Source organism: Psammomys obesus, unplaced genomic scaffold (assembly GCF_907164565.1).
Source record: "Psammomys obesus unplaced genomic scaffold, mPsaObe1.curated_primary_1811, whole genome shotgun sequence".
NCBI classification, from domain to species: Eukaryota; Metazoa; Chordata; class Mammalia; order Rodentia; family Muridae; genus Psammomys; species Psammomys obesus.
In genome coordinates, this window is record NW_026595981.1 from 26,607,784 (window position 1) to 26,631,692 (window position 23,909).

Genomic DNA, 23,909 nt, shown 5'->3' on the forward strand with positions numbered 1-23,909 from the left:
GTGTGTGAGAGAGAGAGAGAGAGAGAGAGAGATGAACAGGGTGCCTGTTCTCCGCTTTCACTTTTACATGGGTTACAGGGACTGGACTCGAGTTACCAGTTTGGCAACAAGCACCTCATCTGCTGAACCAGCCCTCGCTTCACTGTTATTTCACTGGCCCTGAACCCGTGCTGGCCTCGGCCTTCCTGGTAGCTGCGATTAAAGGCCTTTCCCACCAGGCACAGCTGAGGAACGCTGCAGTATCGTGGGCTGAGTCTAGGGACTCAAGCCTGAGGCAAGCGCTCTTCTGGAAGCTCCAGCTCCCCCTAGGGGTGCTTTTTAACATGGCAGGTTGCCAGGCCCTGTAACCTGGAAATCACTCCTCCAGACCCATGATCCTTTCCAATCCCAACTGGACTTGGCTTCAGCTGTGGACCCCACTCAGGGGCTGTGGTCTGCCTGCAGTGCCCACCTCCCTAGGCCACTACGGATCTTGATAGTCCTTTAAACACAGAAGTCCATCAGATAAGCAAAGGCCCCTCCGTAAGAACAGAAAGCAGGGAGAAGTCAGCACTTCTGGCTTGGGTTTTCTGGTGCCAGGAAGGGTGCCCTAGTCTCAGGCTTTGGTTTCTACAGGGCTTAGAGTTATTGCAAGACCCCAGCCTAGCCCCACCCCAGACCACCTTGTGGAAATGGCTTTGCCCTTGCCCATCACAGCCTAACAGTCCCATTAAGGCTCCTTCCTGACAGGTTGGGGCATACTGTTCGCTTAGATCCTATCATTGGGTGTCTGGCACCCTCTCCGTGTCACAATGGCAGTACCCTGCTGCTTTGCAGGTATTTTCTACAAGGGCCCCCTTATCGTAGGAAATGTACCTTGCTGGGCCTGCTCCCTGTTTAAGGCTGTGTGTGTGTGTGTGTGTGTGTGTGTGTGTGTGTTAGGAAGGAACCATATGAATTAGTATTGGCAGCAGCTTTAAGCCAAAGGCCATGGCACTTCCTGGAGCTGCCCCAAGCTTTCTTGGACAAAACCCAAATCCCACTGGGAGAAGAGGCCCCGGAGGCCCTCACTTTAGTTTGTCCCTCTCCCCATGGGCCTGGGGAATAGAGTGGAAAGGTACATTTTTTCTTTATTTTTTAAAATAGTCCCTCTTGGGCCCTCTCCAGGACTCCTCCGTGACACAAGGCACAAACCTGCTTCCAGGTCATCTGCCTGGGCCAGGAAGGGAAGCAGGCTCTAGGGGCTCCACTCATGCCTGAAAGGAGGCAATGCGGGTGGCTGTGCCCTCTTCAGGGAAGAAGGCTAAGACTGCCCTGCTGGAGGTCAGAAGGATATGTCTTCCTCAAGTTGAAGACCAAGGGAACTGGGACCACCTCAAGGTCCCAGGGTTGGAGGCCCCCGAAGTCCAGTGGGCCACTGGACAGGACACCGATCATCTCTCACTAAGGGACCAAACAGCCCTCAGCACCCAGGTACGCTTAGCACCTGGTGACCAAGACGGGTTGGGCACGAGGGGCCCATATTCCCATGGTCCCTTGCTCCAGAGAGGGTTCTGCGCCACGATACCAGAACCTGCTGATCCTAGGGTAAGTCAGTGAGACCCTCAGGAGTTCTGAATGCGGATGTGAACGAAGAGCGTGGCTGGGGACAGCGAAGCTCCATCCTTGGAAAGAAGGTGGATGTGGCGGTAGCCTGTGGGGAGGGTGGCCAGAAGTCAAGAGGCTGGAACTCTGTTCTGTTGTCCCCCCCCCCCCCCCGGCCACCACCTACCTTGCTTCAGGCTGTTGAGGGGCAGCGTAAACTGGCCCACGAAATCATTGGGGGAGGTGGTATCATAGTCCTCCACCACGAACCTGACCAGCACCAGCTCCGGGGCCCGCAGCTGGAACTGCAGAGTCTGCGCCCAGCAGGGGTTGAAGCCTAGGGGACAGGTGTGGTAATGAAGGCCCACTGGTCCCAGGGCCTGCCCACCCTCCCACCAGCCGCTCACTCACCATTGTTGAGCACATAGTCTGTCTCCTTGTGGGCACAATCCGCAGGGACCCCGTGGATCTCCACACGCACCAGAGGATCCACAATGGAGTTAGGCTTCTCCGCATTCAGCTTGGGCAGCTGCTGGGCTGTTAGCACCTACAGGAGGGAGGAAAGGAGGACCCCCTCTGCCTGGCCCACACTGGGACCCATATCCACACTTGCCCCTCTGAAACTGTAAGTCTTGTCCTCACGCTCGCATTATCCCTCCCGTACAAATGCAGAAAAGTGGGCTGCCCTCATGCCAGGCCCATTCCTGGCCTCCTTCCTCCTCCTCCTCCTCCTTAGATGGTACCTACCCAGAGCTGGCCTTGACCTGAGGTGAAGGCTTGGACCAGGCTACTGACCTGGATTGTCAGAGTAGTTCTGGGAGGTCCAGGGCACTCGGGGTCAAAGGTGGTGTCGAGTTGCCTCAGGTAAGCAGGTTTCAGGACATAGCCACACTGCCCATTTATGAGGAAGCGCCCTGTGTTGAGGTCCATCTCGTAGCCAGGAGTCTGAAAGTTCAGGGCCACTGTGGAGTAGACAGCAGGGTCGAACAGGGGAATTGTGGCAGATTTCTGCTCACTGCAGATTCAGGAACGACAGGGCTGGACAGGGGCCCCACTGTCTAACTGTCCCCATCAGGACCTACTGAGGGGACCATGCAGTCACCTTCACCTTCTCCCTGCATTTCTTCAATGGTATCAAAGTGGGGCTGAGGTGGGGTGTGCTGGCAGATTCCCTCTGGGGCAGAGGCAAAGGCCTGGAAAAGCTGAGGCTTGCCATATTCACCTCCAAAGGGAGCACGGCCTCCTTTGGCAGGCCCCAGTGTCTCCTAGAGCCTGGCCTTCTCAGTATTGACTTAGAACGGTCAGGGGTGTGTGTTAAGGGCACATGGGAATGAAGGTTTTTAATTCCTTGCTACTTTTGTTTCTTACACTGTTACCCGGATTAGCCTAAACTACCCCTGTGACCAAGCTGGCCTTGAGTTTGTAGTTCTCTCGCCTTGACTTCCTGAGCGCTGGGATTACGGGTATGTGTCACCACATCTAGCTAGGTTTGTCTTTCTGTTTTGTTTTGTTTTAGTTTCTACTTTCATAAAGATACCGTTTGTGGGAGCCGAGGAGGCGGCCCAGGGAATAAAAGGCTTGCCATCCAAGCACGAGGCCCTGAGTTTGGATCCCCAGAACCCATGAAAAAGCCAGGTGAAGCAGTGTGTGTCTCTGAGCTCAGTGCTGTGGGGGCAGGGGCAGGTGGATTCTGGGGTGCTCTGCTAGTTCAACCAGTCTAGCTGAAAGAGAAGCTTCAGGTGCAGCAAAGACCTTGTCTGGAAAGCAAGGTAGAGGTGGCTAGAGATGGCTCTTAGCAGCCGAGGAGAGAGGAAGTGAGTTCAGTTCCCAGAATCCATAGGGTATCCCACAACTGTCTGTAACTCCTGTGCCCTCTTGGACCTACATAGGCATGTATGCTCACATGTCAACAGTCATATACATATCCTAAAAAAAAAGTGGAGAGCTATAAAGATACCCAATATTATCTTGGGTATCTTTGCAAGTTGGTGCACGCTGTTAATCCCAGCACTCAGGAGGCAGAGGCAGGTGGATCTCTGAGTTCGAGGTCAGCCTGCTCTACATAGCAAGTCCATGACTCATCAAGGATACACAGAGAAACCCTGTCTCAAAAAAGATACCCAGAGCTGGAGAGATGGCTCAGTGGTTAAGAGCACTGGCTGCTTTCCAGAGGTTCTGAGTTCAATTCCCAGTGACCACATGGTTGCTCGCAACCATCTATAAAGTGATCTGATGCCCGTTTCTGGCATGCAGGTGAACATGCAGACAGAGCACTCACAGAAAATAAATAATTTTTAAAAAGATACCAAGTGTTGATCTCTAGCCTACATACATGCACACATGAATAGGAGCACACACGCACATACACACACACACACACACACACACACACACACACACACACACACATGCACACCTTGAAACAAAAGTAACTTTCCTTTAGGTATTTTGAGACTGTCTGACCCAGGCTGGCCAACAGATTCATTAAGTAGTCAAGGATGATTTCTCCTGTCTCCTACCTCCCAAGTACTAGGATTACAGGCTGATACCTCACACAGACGTATAACTTTCAGCCCGGCATTATGGCACATGCCTTTAACCACAGAAGTCCGGAGACAGAAGCAAGCGAATCTTTGTGAAACTAGTCTGGTCTACCTAGTAAATTATAGGATAGTGAGAGACTTTGTCTCAATAAAAAGAAAGAAAAGGAAAAATACAGTTTTTGCTGAGCCTGGTGTGCACACCTTTAATCCCAGCCCTGGACAGGCAGAGGCAGGTGAGTTTGACCTCAGTCAGGGCTACAAAGAAAGACTTCGTCTCACAACAAAACAAGAAGTAACGTTCATATTGCCTAGAACAAATGAACCTACCTTTCACACATGTCCCCCCTTCTAGAAAGCTGTGTGGCTTCTCCCTGCTGAAGGGCCCATCCCCACCCGGCGACCCCCCTGTTCACAGCCCTGCTCACCCAGCTGACAGCCTGAGTTCCACATCTCCTGGGGATTATAGTTGGCTGAGGTCATCCGAAGCCCCAGTGGGTACACTCGGGTCAGCTGCTGAGTGTTGTGCCTGACAAAGCTGGTTCCTAGGGCAGAGTTAGTCCTGTGATGGGACCCAGGCTTCTGTCCCTGGCCCAGTTCCAGGGCCTGTAGCCGCCGCCCCACCCCCGCCTCCCTTTACCTAGGGTGAGCTGAGAAAGAAGAGTTGGCTGAGGACCTGAGAGAGGCAAGGACACCTGGCAGCCAGCCAGCCTGACACTACATTCCTAATGCCCACACTCTTGGCTGCCTACACTGAACACCTGACCCTAGGTGGCCAGTCTGTGTCACTCATCCTGCCCACATCCCTAGCCATGCCTTGGGTTCCTGGAACTGTTGCAATTGGCATGCCGCTGGGCCTTCGCATAACCTGTTCCTCCTCTCAAGAGTCCTTTCCTCCTTCTGCTTCCTCCTTCCTCTGCAATGATGTCTTCTCAGGCATAGGATGCTCCAGGAAGCCTCCCTAGTCTCATACCCTCCAGGCTCTGCCAGCCTCTGGCACTGGCCTGACTGGCTTGCCAATACCTTGACTACCACTAGGTGCTGAGTGTGATGAAGGCAACCCCAAGCCTCTCCCATCTGTGGCTCTCCAGCCACACCTAGCTCTCATTCTCCAGGCAGTGTCTTTCCTTGGTCCTCCTGATGCCCTCAGTGCCCCTAAAGCCCTCCCACGTCTTCAAAACAACTTCAAGGTACCCAGCTAGCTCCCAGAACCTGCAGGGCTCCATGCCCTCCTGGCTCCAGATACTCAGAGTCTGGCTCCTACCTGCCTCCCTGGCGAACTTCCTGGCCCTGCGCTCGCTGAGGGAGCCGACCTTGCAGGGCTGGGATGGGCAAGAACCGGGGTTCAGGGTCCGCAGGCGAGTGGCACAGCAGTACACAGCCAATGCCGAGAGCTCTGGAGAGATCTGCTTGGCCTGGGAAACCAGTAGGAATCACCTCGCTCAAGATCCACCACCCTCCCACCTCCCTTCCCTTCCCAGCCTTCCCTGCCCCTCCACACCACCCCCACCCTGCAGCAGGGGCCAGCTTGTGGACCCAGCCCACACTGCACACTCACTCTCCTCCTCTGCTCTGCAGCCTCCAATGCTTCTTCTGCCTCCTCTTCCTCATCATCTTCATCCTCCCTGTCTGACAAAAGTCGGCCGTCCTCATTCCGAGCAGCTGGCAGCTTCTTCCCCTTCACCAAGACCCGGCCCTTCAGCCGCTGCAGAGGCCAGGGTTAGACAAGTGAAGCCCTCAGGTGGCCCTTCAGCCAGGCAGTCAGCCACCACTGTGAGAGCGGCTGGTAGGTGAGGGGGCCCGTGAGAGATGGGAGTGATGTTTCTAACAAGAACAAGTGATCCCACTGCAAGGCCATTGGTAGGTGGTGGCTAAAAAGGTGTCATTTCTCAGAATGCCCACACAGCAGCCCTTTTTGAGACAGGGTTTCTCTGGGTAGCCCTGGCTGTCCTGGACTGGCTTTGTAGACCAACTGGGCTTGAACTCACAGAGATCTGCCTGCCTGGGCCTCCTGAGTGCTGGGATCACAGGCATCTATGCAGCCACTGCCTGGTCCGGAAATATCTCTTATGGAAGGAATGACTGTGGCGCATATCACCACACCACCCTTTTGCACTGTTTCTGAGACAGTCTTAGGTAGCCCATGTGGGCCTCACGCTAGGCAAAGTTAACTCTGAACTCAAGATCCTCCTGCCTCCCCCTCCCGTGGGCTTGGATTGCAGGCACGTGCCATTCTTCCTGGTTTGAGCCTCCATCTCTTAATCCTTCTGTCTCAGTAAAGACATATGTTTCACGACCTTCTGAATATCAAATTCATGGCCAGCTTGGGCTCAAGAACACCAGCCAGTCGTGGCTGGGATGGTAGCTCAGCTGACAGAGTGCTCGCCTGGCATGCACAAAGTCCTGGGTTCTATCCTCAGCACTGTAGAGGCCGGGAAGCAACAGGAATGGCAACACACACACACACACACACACACACACACACACGCGCGCGCACGCGCCTGTGATCCTGTCACTGAGATGGAAGCGAGAGGATCAGAAGTTCAAGGTCATCCTTGGCTACCTAAAAGAGGCCAACCTGGGTTATAAAAGATCCTGTCTCAAAAATAACGGCAACAGTAAACGCGTGAGAAAGTCATCTTGTGCACAGGTGTGGGTATATGGAAAAGTCACATATTTCTAGGGAACCAGTGTGGGTGGGATAAGTGAGGAGCAAGTCCCATGCCCCTACACACACACACACACACACACACACACACACACACAAACTCGGGTGCATGCGGCCTCATGCATGCTGGGTAACCACTGAACTGTTGAGCCCTACAATCCAAGTCCTACTTATCTTCGGTCCTAAGCAGTGGCAGCTGGCCAGAGCAGATGGCTGGGAAGGGAGATCTAGGGCGAGGAAATGTCAGCTCAGGACATGGATGTGGAAGTGACTGTGGGCCTAAAGAGACACTACAAGGGACACAAACCAGGCCCGGCAGAGCTAACACAGAAAGCCCAGTAAGTGGTCTGGGTCTAGTCAAGAATGAGGAGCCTGGGGCTGGAGAGGTGGATCAGTCGATAAAGTGCATTGGCTGCTCTTCTAAAGGATCCGTGCAACCAAGTGGCTGCCTGTAACTCAGCTCCAAGTGATCTGACACCTCACACAGATACACATGCAGGCAGGACACCAATGCACATGAAATAAAAATAAACCACTAAAAATAAAAAAGGAAAAAAGAATGACGAACCAGAGGGTAGCCAAAAGGATAGTTGGGTGGCAGATGTCAGCTACACTGAGCAGGAAAAGGTCCAGGCAGAAAGAGAGGAGCGATCCTGAACCAGAGCAGTGGTATGAGTGAGGCCGGTGCATCCCAGGCAGAGACTGACCCAACCTCCCAGGCTGTGGGTCCAGGAGCATCACCTCAGGAGAAGGCAGTTCCTCAGGGTTCTGGGGGTCCAGGGCTTCCGTCACCAGCATGTCTCCCAGGATGCTTCGAAGGTGGTGGGCCATGACAGCCTGCTGCTCCAGCCCGCAGTGGTTCTCAAGGGATAGGATAACAGGATACGGGGACAACTGTGGGCAGGGGTGGGGACAACAGGTAACAGCTCAGAATTCACCCTCTGCTGGTCCCTCTCCTACACACGGGCTCCAAGTCTTTCAAGGCAGGCAGGCAAAGGCAGGGCTTTGAAAAAACCCATCCCGAGTCTGTAAGGTACGAGACATACTGGTACCAGGATGTGTGGAAGTGGTCAGGGGCTGGGTCTCGGGGAAAGGGTGGACTTAAATGATGTTCGTGATTCACAGCCTTCACCAAGCCGGGGATGTTGCAGATGCCATCTTTGGTGAGGCTGGGTACCCTGATGGCTGCAAAGCGTATGCGTGTGCCCCCATCACCGATCCTGGCTTGGCTGTACGTTCAGACTAAGCTATCCTTTCCTAAGCCCCAAGGTTTTCTTCTGGAGATTTGCTGACATCAGCACATGTGTTAGCTGTGAGGGCGGTGGGGAGGAGCCCCCAGATCAGCTGTACCTTACCCTCCTCTCATTCCCCACAGCACCAGGGGGAACGAATGTTCTGACTATGGGGGGGGGGGGGGACACAGGGTCACTAGGAAGGCCCCAGGGCTGGGCATTAGGTTCCAGGGGCTCACCGTGAAAGCGTGGTCACGCACAGCCTGGATCACGTCTCGAAAGAGGATCTTGGAGGTGAGTGTGTGGCCGTGGTAGATAATGGGCTCCCCGCCTGGCCCTTCCCAGCAGTCAAGTTCCACACAGCGGCATCCCTGCGCGAAGGCCCTACAGCCAGCGGACAGACAGACGGCCGGGGCAAGATGTGGGTGTGGCACTGAGCGGGGCGGCGGCCAGGCTGGGCCAGGAAACCCAGAGCAGAGCCCCACGACCTCACCCCCGCCGCCGCCGTACCTAACGTAGGCCTCCGTGCTGCTGGTCCCTCCGATCTGAGAGTCAGTCAGATAGGTGTTGTGAGAGGAGGAGATGAAGTAGTGGGCAAGGGGCTGTCTCATGTCCTGGAACACACACGTGTGGGCCACGTTCAGGGCAGCTCCCTCAGGAGACAACAGGTACATCATGAAGCCATCCAGAGTCATCAGTTCGTGCTGCTTGGCTACAAGGAAGAGGAGAGGGCGGGGCTGCCTGGGGTCGGGGCACATGTCCAGGCTCAAAAACCGACTGCGGCTGCTGAGTGACTGCGTGCCCGCTCCACGGGAGGAACCCAGAGGGGCCGACATAAATATAGTGCCATTTTACAGGTGTGGCTGTGAGACCTGGAAGAGGAGACCGGGAAGCACCTGCCCGGGACGGGCAAGGGATGGCAGAACTTCCTGGCTAGAAACCCAGAGCTGCGTGGAATCAGGACTCACCTGTCTCGTTGAGCTCATAGGCCTGGATGAGCTGCTGGGCACAGGCCAGGGTGACACCATCCTCTCCCTGGTCTTCCAGGAACTCCAGCAGCTCAGAGGCGCTCAGCACGTGGTCCTCTCCTGAGTACCGGTGGAAGATCTCCTCCAGCTCAGGCCGTTTCAGCAGCCTCCGTAGGAATGCCTCGATCTCGGCCCCCTCCAGACGCTCATTGTTGGAATGGTCGCATTCCTGGGGAGTGGGGGACACCTGATTGACACACGGCTGGAAAGGCAGCAACCCTGTTTCACAACACTCCAGTTCCTTGAGCCCACACCCCTGGGCTCAAGGGATAGTCTTAGGAAGCCTCTCAGAGACCCCAACTGTCTTGGCCTACCCCGAGGACTCAGAACAGGATCTGGGATGAGACCGTGGCCTTGGGAAGCAAGACTTGTGCCACAATACCCCCACCCCTGTATCCTGAGACACACCCAGTGAGCAGAAATGAATGAAATAAGTTCTCAGTTCTCAGGTGGGCTGAGCACTGGCACGGGCTGGTCACACCCGGCCTCCACATGTCTCTGTCATGTCCCCCAACGTGCAGACGTAGTCACCTTTGCACCCCAGAGCTCCCGCCCGGGCACAGGAAAGAGGCGTGTGGGCCAGGGGTCCTTCGCTGTGGAGGATCCTATACACCTGTGCGCTCCCACGTATCTGCCTGTGCTTCCGTGTGCAAGCCACACACACAGTCACAGGTACAGGTGGCGCCCTGCAGACGTGCGTGGCTTTGCTGCTCAGACTAGAGGGCTCTGAAGGTGCACCCTACCTCTGAGCTCTGCCTAGAGGCGTCCCTTAAAGTTCTGGTCCGGAAACTCCAGGGAATGGGAAGGGATTTCTATTTGTTTCAAGACAGGCTCTTCCTGTGTGGCCTTCGCAGGCCTAGAACTTGCTGCAGAAATTAGACTGGCCTCAAACTCCCAACAGAGTTCCCTGCAGGCCCCTGCCTCCAGAGTCCTGGGATTAAGGGTGTGCCACCACACCTGGCTAGACACAACTGATTAACTAGGTTCCCGTGTTGCCTACAAAAAAGCTGGAGAGGTAGCTGGGCCCAGAAATGCCAGCTATTCCGGAAGCTGAGGCAGGAGGATCACAAATTCCAGGCTAACCGGGGTCGCATAGTGAGATCCTGTCTAAAATAAATAATAATAATAACAACAACAACAAACTCGGATAGAACTAATGCTTTGGACGCTGGGGGAGGGCAGAGCAGAGCAAGGCCGGGCCCCGAGCTCACCTTGAAGAGGCGGTAGGCATACATGTCATTCATGTCCACATTGACCATCCTGAGCAGGCTCTTGATCTCCTTGAAGCTCATCTTACTGTCCTGGTCCGAGTCGGCGCGGTGCAGGTAGGAATGGATCCAGGTGTGTGCGCTCAGGAAATACCAGCGATAGAGTAGACCCCTTGGCCTGCACTGAGAGTCCCAGGGAGGGGGGGACGGGCGGGGGAGGGGTGCTCCAGGATTAGGGAGTGTAAATCCTTCTTAGCCTCCCGAGGGGGGGGGTATGGGGTGTGTGTGTCTGACAGTGCAAGAGCCTAGCTCCCCCAAATTAGCAGGTCCCCTCTGTTTTCACCCTGGAGTCTGGACGGTGCCTTTCCCGCTTAGGGGCGCAGGCCACGCTGGGGTGAGCTTCCCATGCCCGTTCCGGAGCACCAGGAGCTGTCTAAGGCCAGGAGCTCTCCAAGGCCGGGTCCTCCCTTCCAGCCCGGCAGGCAGGATATTGGTCTAGGCGCTCCCGCTGGCTCATGGCATCCAGGCGTGCCCGCAGCTTGGCCAGCCCCCGCACCCAGCGCTGCGCCTCCTCCTCAGTGGGCGCCGCCAGGTCCAGGTTCTTGCGGCGGCCCTTGAAGGCGATGGTGAGGCAGCGGGCGGGCGCGTAGGCGGCCCCGTAGCGCCGCAGGCCCTCCGACTGGTGGCCCTCCCGGACAGCCTCGATGTGCTGCAGGAAGACTGTCATCGAGGCAGGGTCAGATGGCAGTCACGGCGCCCGCCGCCGGCCCCACCCGCTCTGTCCCCACCACCGCCCCCCGCGCCACCCCTCACCCACTCACAGACGTGCTGCGAGGCCGCGCGCGGGATGCGCCGCTGGAACCACACGCTCAGGCCGTCTTCCTGCAGCCGGTACAGCCGCTCCTTGTGCCACGTGCGCGAGCGGATCTTGAGGAGCCTGGAGCCCCGCAGCATGGCTTGGACATCCTCATCCTCCGTCAGACCTGAAGGGAAACCTAGGGCGTTGGGCCTGGCCCTGCGGGGTGCCATCCCTGTCCCTTGCGCTGTCCCCCAACTGGTGGAGCTTGGGGGTAGGGAGGAGAGTAGGAGGCCCTCTGCGAGCTTACCCACAACCAGAGCTCCCCTCCCCCGCACGCTGTCACTGTACCAAGCCACATCACCATTGTCGCTGTCACCTGCTTGAAGCTTTGGGGGCCCCAAGCACCCCTTCCAGGCAGGCCAGCAGGAGGCCCTTTGCTCAGCATTGCGTACTGCGGTTTCCACAGTTCCCAAGCACAGTGCCAGGGACTCAAGTCTCATTGAAGCTGGCTGGTGAGATGGCTCAGTGGGTAAATGGTTTGCCCTGCAAGCTTGGCAAACTGTTCTGTGCCTGAGACCCACCCGCGTGGTGGAAGCAGAGAACTAACTCCAGCCAATTGCCTTCTGAACTACACAGATGCATACATATGTAAATACAAAGAAAGAAAGAGAGAGAGAGAGAGAGAGAGAGAGAGAGAGAGAAAGAAAGAAAGAAAGAAAGAAAGAAAGAAAGAAAGAAAGAAAGAAAGAAAAAAGTTAAAGCCTCAACGCTCAGGATTGACCAACAACAACCTGGTCATTGATGTAAAACTTCCAGCCATCGGGGAAGTAGTCACGCTGCTATTATCTGACCTAAAATTTGCTGCAACCCAAGTTCCTTGCTCCTGCGGAGGAGTGGTGGGGACCCCTCTGCCTCCAGAGCACCAGAACAAGGCCTCCAAGAGTCCCGTGTGGCGGGTCTCCAGGCTCCTGGGCCCTGCTTCTCTGTAGGGTCCATCCTCCTGCTTCCTTCTAGCGCCCTGGGTAGTGGGAGGGCAGAGTGGAACTTACACTCCAGGCTCTGTGGAATAATGTTCCAACCCCATCACCTCCCGGTTATGTGACCCTGGTGGCACTAGCCTGAGATTGCTCTACGCCTACATTCCTCACCCCCCAGAATGGAGGCTACACGGATACCTGCTGCCCAATCCAGCACCTCTGGGTTACTATAGCCTGCAGACTCCTGCCCTGGAGCATTCAGCCAGAGCCAGCTCAAAGCCTAGAGCCCGAGCTGGCCAGCCCTCCAGGAGCCTAGGGTGAGACATCGCTACAGGGGCAAGACACCAAAGGGTTACCACAGCTGCGACAGTAGGAGAGGGAATCAGACTCCTCGCAGAGCCCACACCCTCAGATGGAGGGGACAGCCAGGAGTGGAAAAGGGCCCAGAAAAGATTCTGGAGCCAGGAATCTGTGTCTGGATGGGATGCGACCACATTTTTTAATATTGGCAACTAAATCAAATTGAAAAAGCAAAAAACCCGAAACCACAGTGGCACAAACAACAGCATACTTCCCTCCTTCTTCCCTTTCCTTTTTGTTGAGACAGTGTCTCTATGTAGCATTACGTATGGAATTTACCATGTAGACCAGACTGGCCTTGAACTCAGAGATCTGCTGCGTTTGCCTCTCAGGTGTTGGGATTAAAGGCGTCCACCACCACCCCGTGCGATAACCATCTCTTTAGCTGCAACAACCCCACCCCCATTCTTTCTTCTTTGAGACAGAGCCTGCACTTCACTAGGTAGCCCAAGATAGCCTCGAACTATGTCACTCCTGCCTCTGGAGTGCTGGCATTACAGGCGTGAGCTACCCTGCCCAAACCACCCCCCTTATCTTAGTGAGCTCCCATGCTCGGTTTGTCATATGACTCTAAGGCGCAGAGGGATGGTTCAGAGGTTAAGAACACTGGCTGTTCTTCCAAAGGTCCTGAGTTCAATTCCCAGCAACCACATGATGGCTCATGACTCCAAGGCGCCTGCTTGCCCAGCTGCAAGCTCTGGCCTGAATCGGGCTGTCCCTCCCTTCTTTCTCTCTTCCTTCTTCTCTCTCCCTCTGACTCTGTAGTGAGGATCCTCTCCTGCTTCTCTTCCTCTTGTAGCTGAATTCAAGGACAAGTTCCCTACCTTACCCCTAGGAAAAGGAAGCCTTCCTAGATCTCCTCCTCACACAGGAGAAATCTCCCTCCTAGACCAACAGCACTTTTTCCTTTTTAAAAAGATGGGCGTAACTTGCAATTTTTTTTTTTTTTTGGCTTTTTTGAGAGTTTCTCTGTGTAGCCTTGGCTGTCCCTGAACTCACTCTGTAGACCAGGCTTAGCCTTGAACTCACAAAGATCTGCCTACCTCTGCCTCCCAAGGGCTCGGCTTAAAGGCATGCACCACCACTCACACCAGCAATCTTAGCACCCGAGAGGCTGAGGCAAGAAGGCCTTTGAGTTCAAGACCTGCTTGAGCTACAGAGTTCTAGTCTGGCCTGAGCCATAGAATGAGGCTTTGTTTTAAAAATAAACAAACGGAGCTGGAAAGACAGCTCCGTGGTGAGGAGCACTTACTGATCTCCCAGGGGAACCCAGTTGGTTTCCCAGCACCCACTTGAGGCTGACTCAGAACACCAGCTCTGAAGGATCTGAGGTACTCATATCACATACACACACCAACACCCACATACACAATTAAGAAAAATAAATAAATCTTGAAAACAAACACAAACAAGGGCAGGCATGGGGGTGCATGCCTTTCATCTCAGCACTCAGGATCCAGGGAATACCAGTCTCGGAGTCTGAGGCCTGTCTGGCCTACATGTTAAACTCTATGCCAGCTGCAACTACACAGTAAGACCCTGGGGTTTATGTGTGTCTTGTTTTTTAGATTTTGTTTTGTTTTAACAGAGGAGGAAAAGAAATGATAAACAAAAACAAAGGTGTAAACCAAACACATAAACCAAATCAGAACACTTGGGGACTTGAGGCAGGAGAAATGTGAGTTCACGGAAACCAACTAACTAAACAAACAAACAAAAACAAAACAAAAAAAAAAAAAAAAAAAAAACAAGGACTGGGAGATGCTCAGAGGTGAGAGTAAGGCTCCCCAATAGTAAGGACCTGAGTGTAAATTCCCAGAACCCACATCAAAGCCGGCCGCGGCCATGTGATGCGCATGCCTGTAATCTCAGCACCGCTGGGGGTGGGGAGAGAAGGATTGCTGGGGCCTGTTGGCCACCAGACAGGCTCAGGTTCTGAGAGATAAACTGTTTCAGGGAGATAAGGCAAAGAACCTAGAACCGGCCACACAACCCTATCGCCTGGCCTTTGTGTGTGCATGCAGGAGCACAGGAACACACACAAGTGCACGCCTTCATTCACGTGTGTGTGTGTGTGTGTGTGTGTGCACGCACGCACACACACATACTACCATCACCACCACCACAAACAAGATGCTATATTGAATCCAGGGGACTTTAATAGACCCAAGCATAGACTGAAGTCTTATCTCCCAGAGCCTGGCTCCAGATAATATTCACAGAAAGACTCCCAGGCCAAAGCAGATGGATTGGCCGAGTGCTCAGCATTCTCCTCAGCCCTGCCCTCCATTTCCTGAGTTCAGAGCTGACGCCTTGGGGTCTGGGTTCTCAGCCACTGGCTGTGGACTAGATTCTCCTGGGGCCAGAGATACCCATTCAGCAGGAATGGGCTAGCACCTGGGTATCTGTATTTTATTTTAAAAGTTTACTTTATGGCTTTTTGGCAGAGCGCAAAGGGTGCTTACGTGTGTGCCAGTGTGTGTGTGTGTGTGTGTGTGTGTGTGTGTGTGTGCGCGTGCGCGCCAGCCCTAACCACCTCCCTGGCTCTGCCTCCTCAGTGCTGGGATTGTAGATTGTAGGTATGTGCCACCACACCCACCTTTTTATGTGGGTTGCAAAGATTGAACTCTGGGCCTCATGCTTCCACCGCAAGCACCTTCCTGACTGAGCTGTCTCCTCAGTCCCCAAATTTACCTGACACCTTAAAGTGATCATGACTGAAAATCATGGTTCTCCGGGGCAGGAGGCCGGAAACTGTACCTGTGCTTTCCCTGGGGAAAGCTTAACATTCCCAGGGCCCACTCAAGGCGCAGAGGACTGTGGCCTTCGGTCACGGTCCCTCTTCATGCCCCCTAGTCAGGACAGGGGCTGGCATGCTGTTCCCATACAGCCAGGCCAAGGGATCACCAGACTCACCCACTCCTCCCCCTGCCCCCTCCTATCCTATTAACCCAGGAACTCTGAATTATCTGATCCAGGGAAACAGCAGGATGAGGGCAAGGCATGCAGGGGGCACCAGTGGTGCTGCCAGGCCTGGGCCCGAAGTTAGCTGGGCTCACCCTTCCTTCACCCCCTCAGCCTGGAAAGGTTCCTCAGCTGAGGTCACCTCCCCTAACTGGGCCAGTCCTCTGATGCCAAGCCCATGGTGGAGGGGGCGGGGAGGGGGCTGGGGAATGACTAAGCCCGGAAATGGAGGTGAGTCACAGCGGGCCAGCTTTGTCCCCAGCCTTCTACAAACAGGCCACTGAGATGGAGCAGTCCTAAAGCCTGGAGCAGGTTTCCACAATGACAGCCCCCCCACTCCTGTCCTTTATCCCCAGGATCTCTAGAGTCTGTTGGGAGGGAAGAGCGAGCACCCAGGTGGTGCTAGCCTCTGCCTACACTAACCCCTCAACCACACAATCCACAGGAAAGCCAACCAAAGCCAGACCAGAAACCTCAGCTGCTGAGAGGGTTAGGCTGGAGGACTGCCAAGTCTGAAGCCAGCCTAGGCTACAGACTGAGACCCTGTCTCACCCAAAAAGACCCTCTCCCAATCAAAACAAAGAAAAAAGTCAAACAGAATAGAGAGAGGGTGTACAGCCAAGCTGGGCCAGGGGCTGGGTCAAGGTGGGCACTCCTAAGCCACAAGCAATGGAGAGGGAAAGAGGGTCCTGGGGTGTCAGCAGGGTCAACAAAGGCAAGGCCAGCCGGAGGTCCAGGCCTCACCTCGCACAGTGACCGTGGTTGAGCTGGCTCTCCACCCGACCACCAGGAAACATCTCTGTGTCCAGCCAGGCCCAACCTCAGGGATGTCTCATTCACTACAAGCTTCAAACAGGTTGCACAGGCCTCCCACATCCTACGGTGGATGTGGGTTTCCTACCTGACCCTCAGCTGGGGCCACAGCTACTGTGTGGGAGGGGCAAAAATCATTAAATAACAACAGGGGGGGAAAATGAGGGCGGAGAACCAGAGGTGGAAACAATTCATGAGGATAATGGAGAAGCGAAGCACAGCACAGATACAAGAGAAAGCAGCCTGGCCACGGCGGTGCGGTGCGCCAGCGTTCAGGAGGCTGAAGCAGATTACCAAGACCTGGGCTAAATATCAAAACTATCTCTAAGATGATGATGACGATGACAGTGAAATCTGCTCTACCTGGCACAGGCTACACCATGAGCCGAGAAACTTGATGATCAGTGAAAGGGACTGGATCCCTAAATGACGCAGGTCTTAGGACAAGCTTCTCAGACAGAAAGCAGATCAGGGGAAGGAGAAATGGGGAGTTGCTGCCTCAAGGGTCACATGGTGTCTGTGCGGGGCTAGCCTCGGAACTAGCTAAGGATAACAGACATGCCAGGGGCCACCCACCTAGACGCTGGCCTCCAACTCACCCTGCAGCCGGGGGGGGGGGGGGGGGGGGGGGGAGATGGCCTTGCACTCCTGATCCTTCTGCTGCCACCTCCCAAGTGCTGGTACTGGCCTGGTGTTTCATTTTTGGTTTGGTTTGGTTTTGTCTTGGTGTGTAGAGAAGTGTTCTTTGCTTCATATCCCAGGCTAGTCTGGAACTCACTATGTATAGCCCAGTTCAGGCTAGCCCTAAACTGTTTGGTTTTCTTTTTTTTTACATAGTTTGTAATTTATTATTATTATTATTTACAATTTATTCACATTGTATCCTGGTTGTAGCCCCCTCCCTTTCTCCTCCTGGTCCCACCCTCCCTCTCTCTTCCCACCCTATCCTTCTCCCCTAGTCCACTGATAGGGAAAGTCCTCCTCCCCCCTGGCCCTAGCCTATCAGGTCTTAGCCCTGAACTCTTACCTTAGCCCTTCATGTGTTGAGATTATAGGTGTGTGCCTCCGTGTTAGGTTTCTCTCTCTCTCTCATCCTCCCTCTTCAAGCCCAGGGCTTCAGGTATAAAAATTCTGTGCCACTGAGTTATAATCCCAGGCCTAGAGCAATCAATTTTATTACACACACTACACAATCACATTTTTTTTTTTTTTGAAACAAGATATCTAGACACAGACTAATCCCAAACTCACAATTCTCCGGGCCTCAGCTACCCAGTGTTGGGATTATAGCTATGAGCTACCTGACTGGGTCCCAAATATTAAAATTTCAATACCATACCAAAAATTACTGTGGCCTTTTCTTCTCCCCCAAACAGAAACTCACACACACATACACACCGGCCAGCCTCAGACTCACAGCAGTCCCCCTAATCGCTGTGATTGCACACAGTGTTATCTCACTAAGGCTGCTGAGGCTGAGTCACAGAGAGGCGAACCAGGTGATGGAGCTGAATTGAACTGGGAGCTAAGGTGGGGTCGGGGGTGTCTAAGCCTAAATGGCTGCCACGGGAAGAATGAGTGAAAAAAAAGCACAGCACTCAGTCAGTGGCTGTCCAACAAATGAGGGAACTGAGACTCGGCTCTGACGAAATGTGCAGGAGCCAAGGGGGAGGAGGCCTCAATGGGTTCCAGTGTAGCTACCTTCCTCAGGCCCTGGGTGTTCAGCTTTAGCCCTCTCTAAACCAGGCCTGAGTTGCCTCTGGTCCATAGCATCGTTATCATTTGGGGGCTCAGACTCGGAGCTCACTGTTCAGCTTGGCTTCAAAGGGCCCATCTGGATACGGTGGTGGAGAGGGTAGATCCTCATGCCTCTATGTCCACCAGGGCCAGGGCAGTTGGGGGCTGGGCACTTAAGGCCTGTGCAGTTCTGTCTGGGTCCGAGGCAGGAGACTGCATCCCACCAGCTCGAAAAGGCTCCCAGATCCTGTCAGGGACAGGCCGCTGACGCTCAGGAAAGACAAACTACTCATGCCGGAAATGGAAACAGTGTGGATGCCCCAAGGCAGAGGCTGGGTGGTGGGCAGAGGCCAGCGGAGGCTGGTGGAGACAGTAAGGTTCTGGGCGTTTAACAGAGGGAGTGTGTGCAGAGTAGGGTGTGACTATAATGGGGGGTATGTTTATTTAGACCTGTGGGTGGGGTGAGAGGAAGGAGGGTCAGCCCAGGGAGGCAGTACACTGCGTGTGTGTGTGTGTGTGTGTGTGTGTGTGTGTGTGTGTGTATGTGTGTGTGTTCTATTGCACTGTGATATCAGTCAGGAAAAGCACACAGGGCAGGAATGTGAGACATGCAGAAACAGAGCTGTCATGGGCTCCTGCCAAAGTGTGTGTGTGTGTGTGTGTGTGTGTGTGTCTGTGTGTGTGTGACAGAGAGAGAGAAAGAGAGACAGGGTGGGGGGGTGGGAGCCAGCAGCATTTCCTAGTGGCTGGGTCCATGACGTGCTGGGAAAGACACACAATAGCCATGTTTCCAGTGACCTTCCTACCTTAATCCCTTAGCCAACCTATTGTCCCAGGTACCAAGGATGTCCCCACCTTGTTCCAGCTGACCATCACACAGAGGGAAGGAGTGCTCAATACTTTTCCATAACATTGCTGGGAAAATCAAGAAAAGCAGGAAGGGCAGGCGGGGCTTCCCCTAGAGGCCTGCAGACCAGGGAGTTGAGGGCGTGGCGCCTTCTGGGTTTGGCTGGGTCAGAACAGGCATGAACAGGGTCAAGGGATGGGGAGGCTACAAGGCTGCCCTGCCCTCCCTAGGTCTAAGGTCTCTTAAAGCTCCCCTTGTGCCATCTCCACCTCAGGCCAGCCCGACTCACCCTGCAGGGGACATCCTGGACAGGCCATTGGGAAAGCCACCTTCCCCCACGGGTGCTTGTCGTCAGAGGAACAGACAAGCAGGGAGGGTGGGAACAAGATTGTGCCTACTCAGCCCTCTGCCCACTGAGAGGATTTAGGGATCTGGGCGGAGCATGCGCGCACAGGCGCAGACAGGTTGGGTTGAATGGGATTTGCTGCTGGGGGGAAGAGAACGGAGGGAATCCTTTACAGTATATCCCACAGGGACTGGGATGCTCTTCAGTGCCCGTCTAGCATGCTCAGAGCCCTGGGTCCCGTCCTTGGCAATAAGGACCCCCCCCAAATAAAACCGTGAATATGTAATTTACGTACATATTCTAGAGACAGACAGATATAGATGTCCAAAATTATTCTTTGTCCACCCAATATTCAAATTTAGCATCCTATATTTCATTGGCAACCCAGGAAGGCCACCTCTGGGGAACAGCAGGTCATTTCCAGATGAGCTTCTCCTTCACCCCTGTTTTAAGAGCCAGGGCTCTGGACCACTTGGCCTGGACTCTGATCTCTCTGTCACTTCTAGCTTTTGGTTTTTGAGACAGATCTTCTATCTATCACTTAGTCCCTTCCAGCCTGGAACTCAACTATGGACACCAGACTAGCCTCTCAGTCTCTCCAGGGCTGAGGTTCCCGACACGGTCACCACAGCTGGCTTACTTCTGGCCTTGAACCCTCTCTGAGCCCTTTTACCTCCTGGTAAGATGAGGTGATAGGTAGAGCTCGCGGCATGAAGGTATGGAGACGTTAGTACTCATTAATTATGGTAATGAAGTATGTCCCCTTGGAACCTTGACCTTGATGGCTGGCTGGCAGCCAGGGTCCCTAATGGCTGCCTGGCGGGGCTTTACCCTGCCTGCCACCTTCTGTCTGTCACTGAGGAAGACACAAACCCCAGGAATGGCCTAGAGATAAGCAGGATGAAGTCTGAGGCAAGCTCAGTGGTAAGCTGAGGTAAGCTCTGAGGTAAGCAAGCTGAAGGGCTTGGCCTGGCCCAGCCCTGCGCTGCAGATAGCTCCCACTCAGTCCCTCTCCTCCTCTGCCTTGGCCTGGTTCCCCATACCGTGGCTTCACAGGCCTTTTCCTCCCTTGGGCCCATCTGAGATACTCCCTGCTCCAGTTCCTTGACCTGAAATAAGATCTGTTTTCTCTTAGCCCGAGCAGGGTGATGAGGGTCATCTTGGGAGGGGCGGCATCTCTGGTGGGGACGGAGCAGCTATGTAGGTGACAGGCCTAGGCTTTAGCCATTTTGGGGCTACAGGGCCGGGCTCCTGGCCCACTGAGTTTGCTTCTGCCTTATCCCTGGGCTCAGCATTACCTGAGGAAGTGGCATTCCTTTATACACGCTGGCATTCCTCTCTCTGTGGCCACTCAGCAGCCACTCAGCAGTGACAGAGAACCAGGCGGTGGTAGAAAGGGCACAGATGACATTCTGATACATACATACATAGTTCCAGGATGAGCTACCCAGAGCGCCCGTGCAGACCGACTCAGGTGACACGTGCTCAGCCGCAATTATGTGTCTACAAGTCTCTTCCTCCTACAGTGTACTATGTGCCCCTAGGGTACACCTCGGCTGTCCTTCTTTTGTGGCCTCACCCCCTGGCCAGGTAGTCTGGCCCCTGATGGGGCTCAGCAAATGAGCATAGGAACAGAGAGCGGCTGGTGTGTGTGAGAGCCTCGTCTCCTCCAGCAACATCCACAAGTGCCAGGGGCCAATGGCCCGGGCTGCTTCCCCTGAGAGCCCTGTCCTGCCTCCGAGGCAGGTCACCTCACACGGCCTAACCCTCCCCACAGACCATGAAGCCATAGACTAGCACCACCTCTAGCCAGAGACTCCTGACTTCACATTGGACAGTCATCCCGGCCTCCTCTTGATGGCTCTGGGCCCTCTTCCCCTGTGCCTCTCCCATCTGAGCCCCAATACCTCTTCGGAGCAATTCCTCTGCCTCCCCACAACCAGCCCTCCTTTCACCCCAGTTTTGAACAACGTCCTGTCCATTCACCCCTCTAACTCAGTTGTGTTTCCTGCCAGTGGCCCTTCTGGGACCCCTACCACCATTCAAATAAAGCTCATAACTACAGAGAGGGTCCATAAAGGGCCCGTCTGCCTCTCTCGGTAGCCACAAGAGCTTCCTTTCTGCTCTGGGGTTCAGCGGGGTCCTGTCTTGTCTCCCCAGCATGACAATATGCTCCTCCCTATGTCTTTTTCTCAAGGCCCGTCTTCTGACCGGCCCCACTCCCCTAGCTTTGTTGTTCAGCTCCCGGGGGTGGGGACAGGATGGTGTCTACCTTGTTTGTTGTTGGGTCCTTAAATATTGACGCTTAATGACTGAATGGAGGGCAATGATACGCCTCAGGCACAGCGCTCAGAGCAGCATCCAAAACATTCAGGTGGAATGAGGAAGGCAAGCCAAGGCTGGCATCTGGGACCCCAGAATTCTGTCTCTGGGTTGGCAGTTCCAACAAACGGCTTCAGTTTTCAGCACTTTGCAGCTCACAAAATGCATTCACTTACGCCCCTGGTTCAAGCCCAGCGAGTCTCATTTTGCCCAGAGTCTGAGAGTGTCAATTGTGATGGCACACAGTCCAAGAGGCCTAGACAAAAATTCCTTGATGTCTGAGTCAGTTTCCTCCTCTGTGTATTGGGGATTAAGCTACCTACCTCAGGAAGGTGAACACGGCACCTTCCTGAGGTGCCACCTGAAACCACCTCAGAACTGGGCTGACTCTAGGGCTCCTTGAGGACTACCTCACACCATTCCCCCAGTCATGCCAGGGCTTTGTTGTTGCTGCTGGCAGAGAGAACCTGAGGGTTACAGGGCTGGCTTGGGAGTCTAGAATCTTCCAGAGACTCTCTGTGAACAACTCCTCAGGGTCAGGAACAGCAGGTGCTATGAGATGCCCACAGACCTCAAGCAGCACTAGGGAGGGGAGGGGGTAAACTCACCCCAAGTTTTCTTTTTGTTGTTGCTTGGTTTTGTTTTTGAGACTGGGTTTCTCTGTGTAGCCTTGGCTGTCCTGGACTCGCTTTGTAGACCAGGCTGGCCTCGAACTCACAGCAATCCGCCTGCCTCTGCCTCCCTGAGAGCTGGGATTACAGGCCTGCACCGCCACACCCGGCTTCAAGGTTTTTGATGAATGCTTTTTTTCTTTTTTCTTTTTCTTTTCTTTTCTTTCTTTTTTTTTTTTTAAGACAGGGGTCTCACATCTCCCAACCTGAGATATTACTGTGTAGCAGAGAATGACCTTGAACTTCTTTTGACCCATCTACCCTCACCTCTCTAGTGTCAGGGGATTACCAACAGTTGGTGATACTGGCGACCTAATCCTGCGCCAGGCAAGCGCTCTACCAACTGAGCTACACTCCCACCCTGACTCCAAGCCTCATCTCTCTCACTCCCTTCTCCCCGTGCTCCCGAGACCCTGGCCCCAACTCTCCAGCACAGCTCCGAGGGCGCCTCCTGGTGAGAACGAAAGGGCATCTAGGCCTTCTGACAAAGCCTGGAGACCCCGGTGGAGACCCCAACTGGGACAGTGCTGGCGGTGCTTCTGCTCAGATCCACCCCAATTCCACGCCCCCTGGGAAGCCACTTGGCCCGTACACCCCGCTCCTTCCAGGCTGTCCCTAGAGACAGGTGTCGCGCCCACCCGGACCCATTCCAGCGCATCACTGACCCATCTTCTTCAGCGCCCGCAGCCCAGGCCTCTTGGTGCCGCCGTCCGGTGACGCCGGCGGAGGCGAGAACGCGAGGGGCGCTGTGACCTGGGCGGACACCCGGGGCTCCTCCGGCGAGCGGCGCCTCCTTCTCCAGCTACCGCACAGCATGGTCGCGAAGGGCCCGGGGTCAGGGCCCGGGATCTACGCGCCAGAACCCGGCAACGGGCGCACAGCTCGTCCACAGCCCCGTGCGCGGTCCCGAGCGAAGAAACTTAGCGGCGCCCTGGGAGTCGGGAGGAGGAGACCTCGGGAGGAGGGAGAGAGGGAGGGGAGAGGTGGAGGTGGGCGGAGCGAGGCTGGACAGGGGCGGGGCGAGGCGCCGGCGGGACCCCAGGTCCGGAGCTGTACGTCCTGATGTCTGTGCGTTCGCCCCCGCTAGTGAGTCGGTCTTTCCGTTTCCCCAGAGGTCCCCGCATCTCCTCTCCACCAGTGGTCAGAGTCCCTGTTTGAGGGGACTGAATACCCCGGAGGGACAGGACTGTCCTCCGGCCCAGACACACTTTTTTCTGGGGACTCTGACTCAGGAACCTACTCCATCCACCTTTGCCGGGTCCCCTCGGGAACTAGGCAGGGGACAGATCCACAGGGGCGCGCCCCGGGCTGAAGGGTCCTGTGGCGGGGAAAGCCCATTGACTCCTAGAGCAGAGCTGCGCAGGAATGGGGGCGGGGGCAGGTCAGGCAGTGACGTCAAGGACTGAGCTCCAGGCCAAGAGCCACCCCTCCAAAGGGGGGCGTCTCCAAGCTTTCGAGCTGAAGGCTGAGGCGCGACGTAGAGTCCCAGAAGCTAGGTCTGGGGTTCAAAGCTACACTTCACCCTTGGCCAAAAGATCTGCACCGAACTCTGTCAAGGTGCTGATGACGTCAGCCCATTAAAAAAAAAAAAAAAACAACTCTGTACGGGTGCCGGTGTAGTCTGGAGAATGCCAAGGGTTGGGTGTCCGTGCGGCTCTCTCAAGCACAAGCTTTCGGGTAGGGGCCGCGAGCTGGTGGCACACCTTCCTTGGCGGCGGCCGACAGCCAGGCTTCCCACGCTAAGAGTTGCGGTTGGTTGGTTGGTTTGTTTGTTTGTTTGTTTTTTCCGGGTCCTAGAATCGCTCCTTTCTTGCCCCGCTGAATTCTGTCCCCA

At 54.9% G+C, this 23,909-nt stretch overlaps 1 protein-coding gene across 2 annotated transcripts; it reads right to left on the reverse strand.

The window, feature by feature from the left end:
- Nucleotides 1-1,089: 1,089 nt before the first annotated feature.
- Nucleotides 1,090-23,767, reverse strand: Plcd3 (phospholipase C delta 3). 2 transcript variants are annotated; one of them, XM_055619521.1, is made up of 15 exons: nt 22,741-23,767; nt 11,061-11,222; nt 10,731-10,959; nt 10,243-10,372; nt 8,972-9,200; nt 8,514-8,715; nt 8,243-8,387; nt 7,513-7,665; nt 5,662-5,808; nt 5,368-5,518; nt 4,532-4,648; nt 2,359-2,525; nt 1,975-2,110; nt 1,751-1,900; nt 1,090-1,672 (listed from the first exon to the last, which is right to left on the reverse strand). In XM_055619521.1, exons 1-15 carry the CDS (start codon nt 22,889-22,891, stop codon nt 1,584-1,586), a joined length of 2,358 nt encoding a protein of 785 aa, XP_055475496.1. In that variant the 5' UTR covers nt 22,892-23,767; the 3' UTR covers nt 1,090-1,583. The 2 variants fall into 2 exon arrangements, with proteins under 2 accessions (XP_055475496.1, XP_055475497.1); XM_055619522.1 differs by lacking the exon at nt 22,741-23,767 and adding an exon at nt 17,180-17,226.
- Nucleotides 23,768-23,909: the final 142 nt, after the last annotated feature.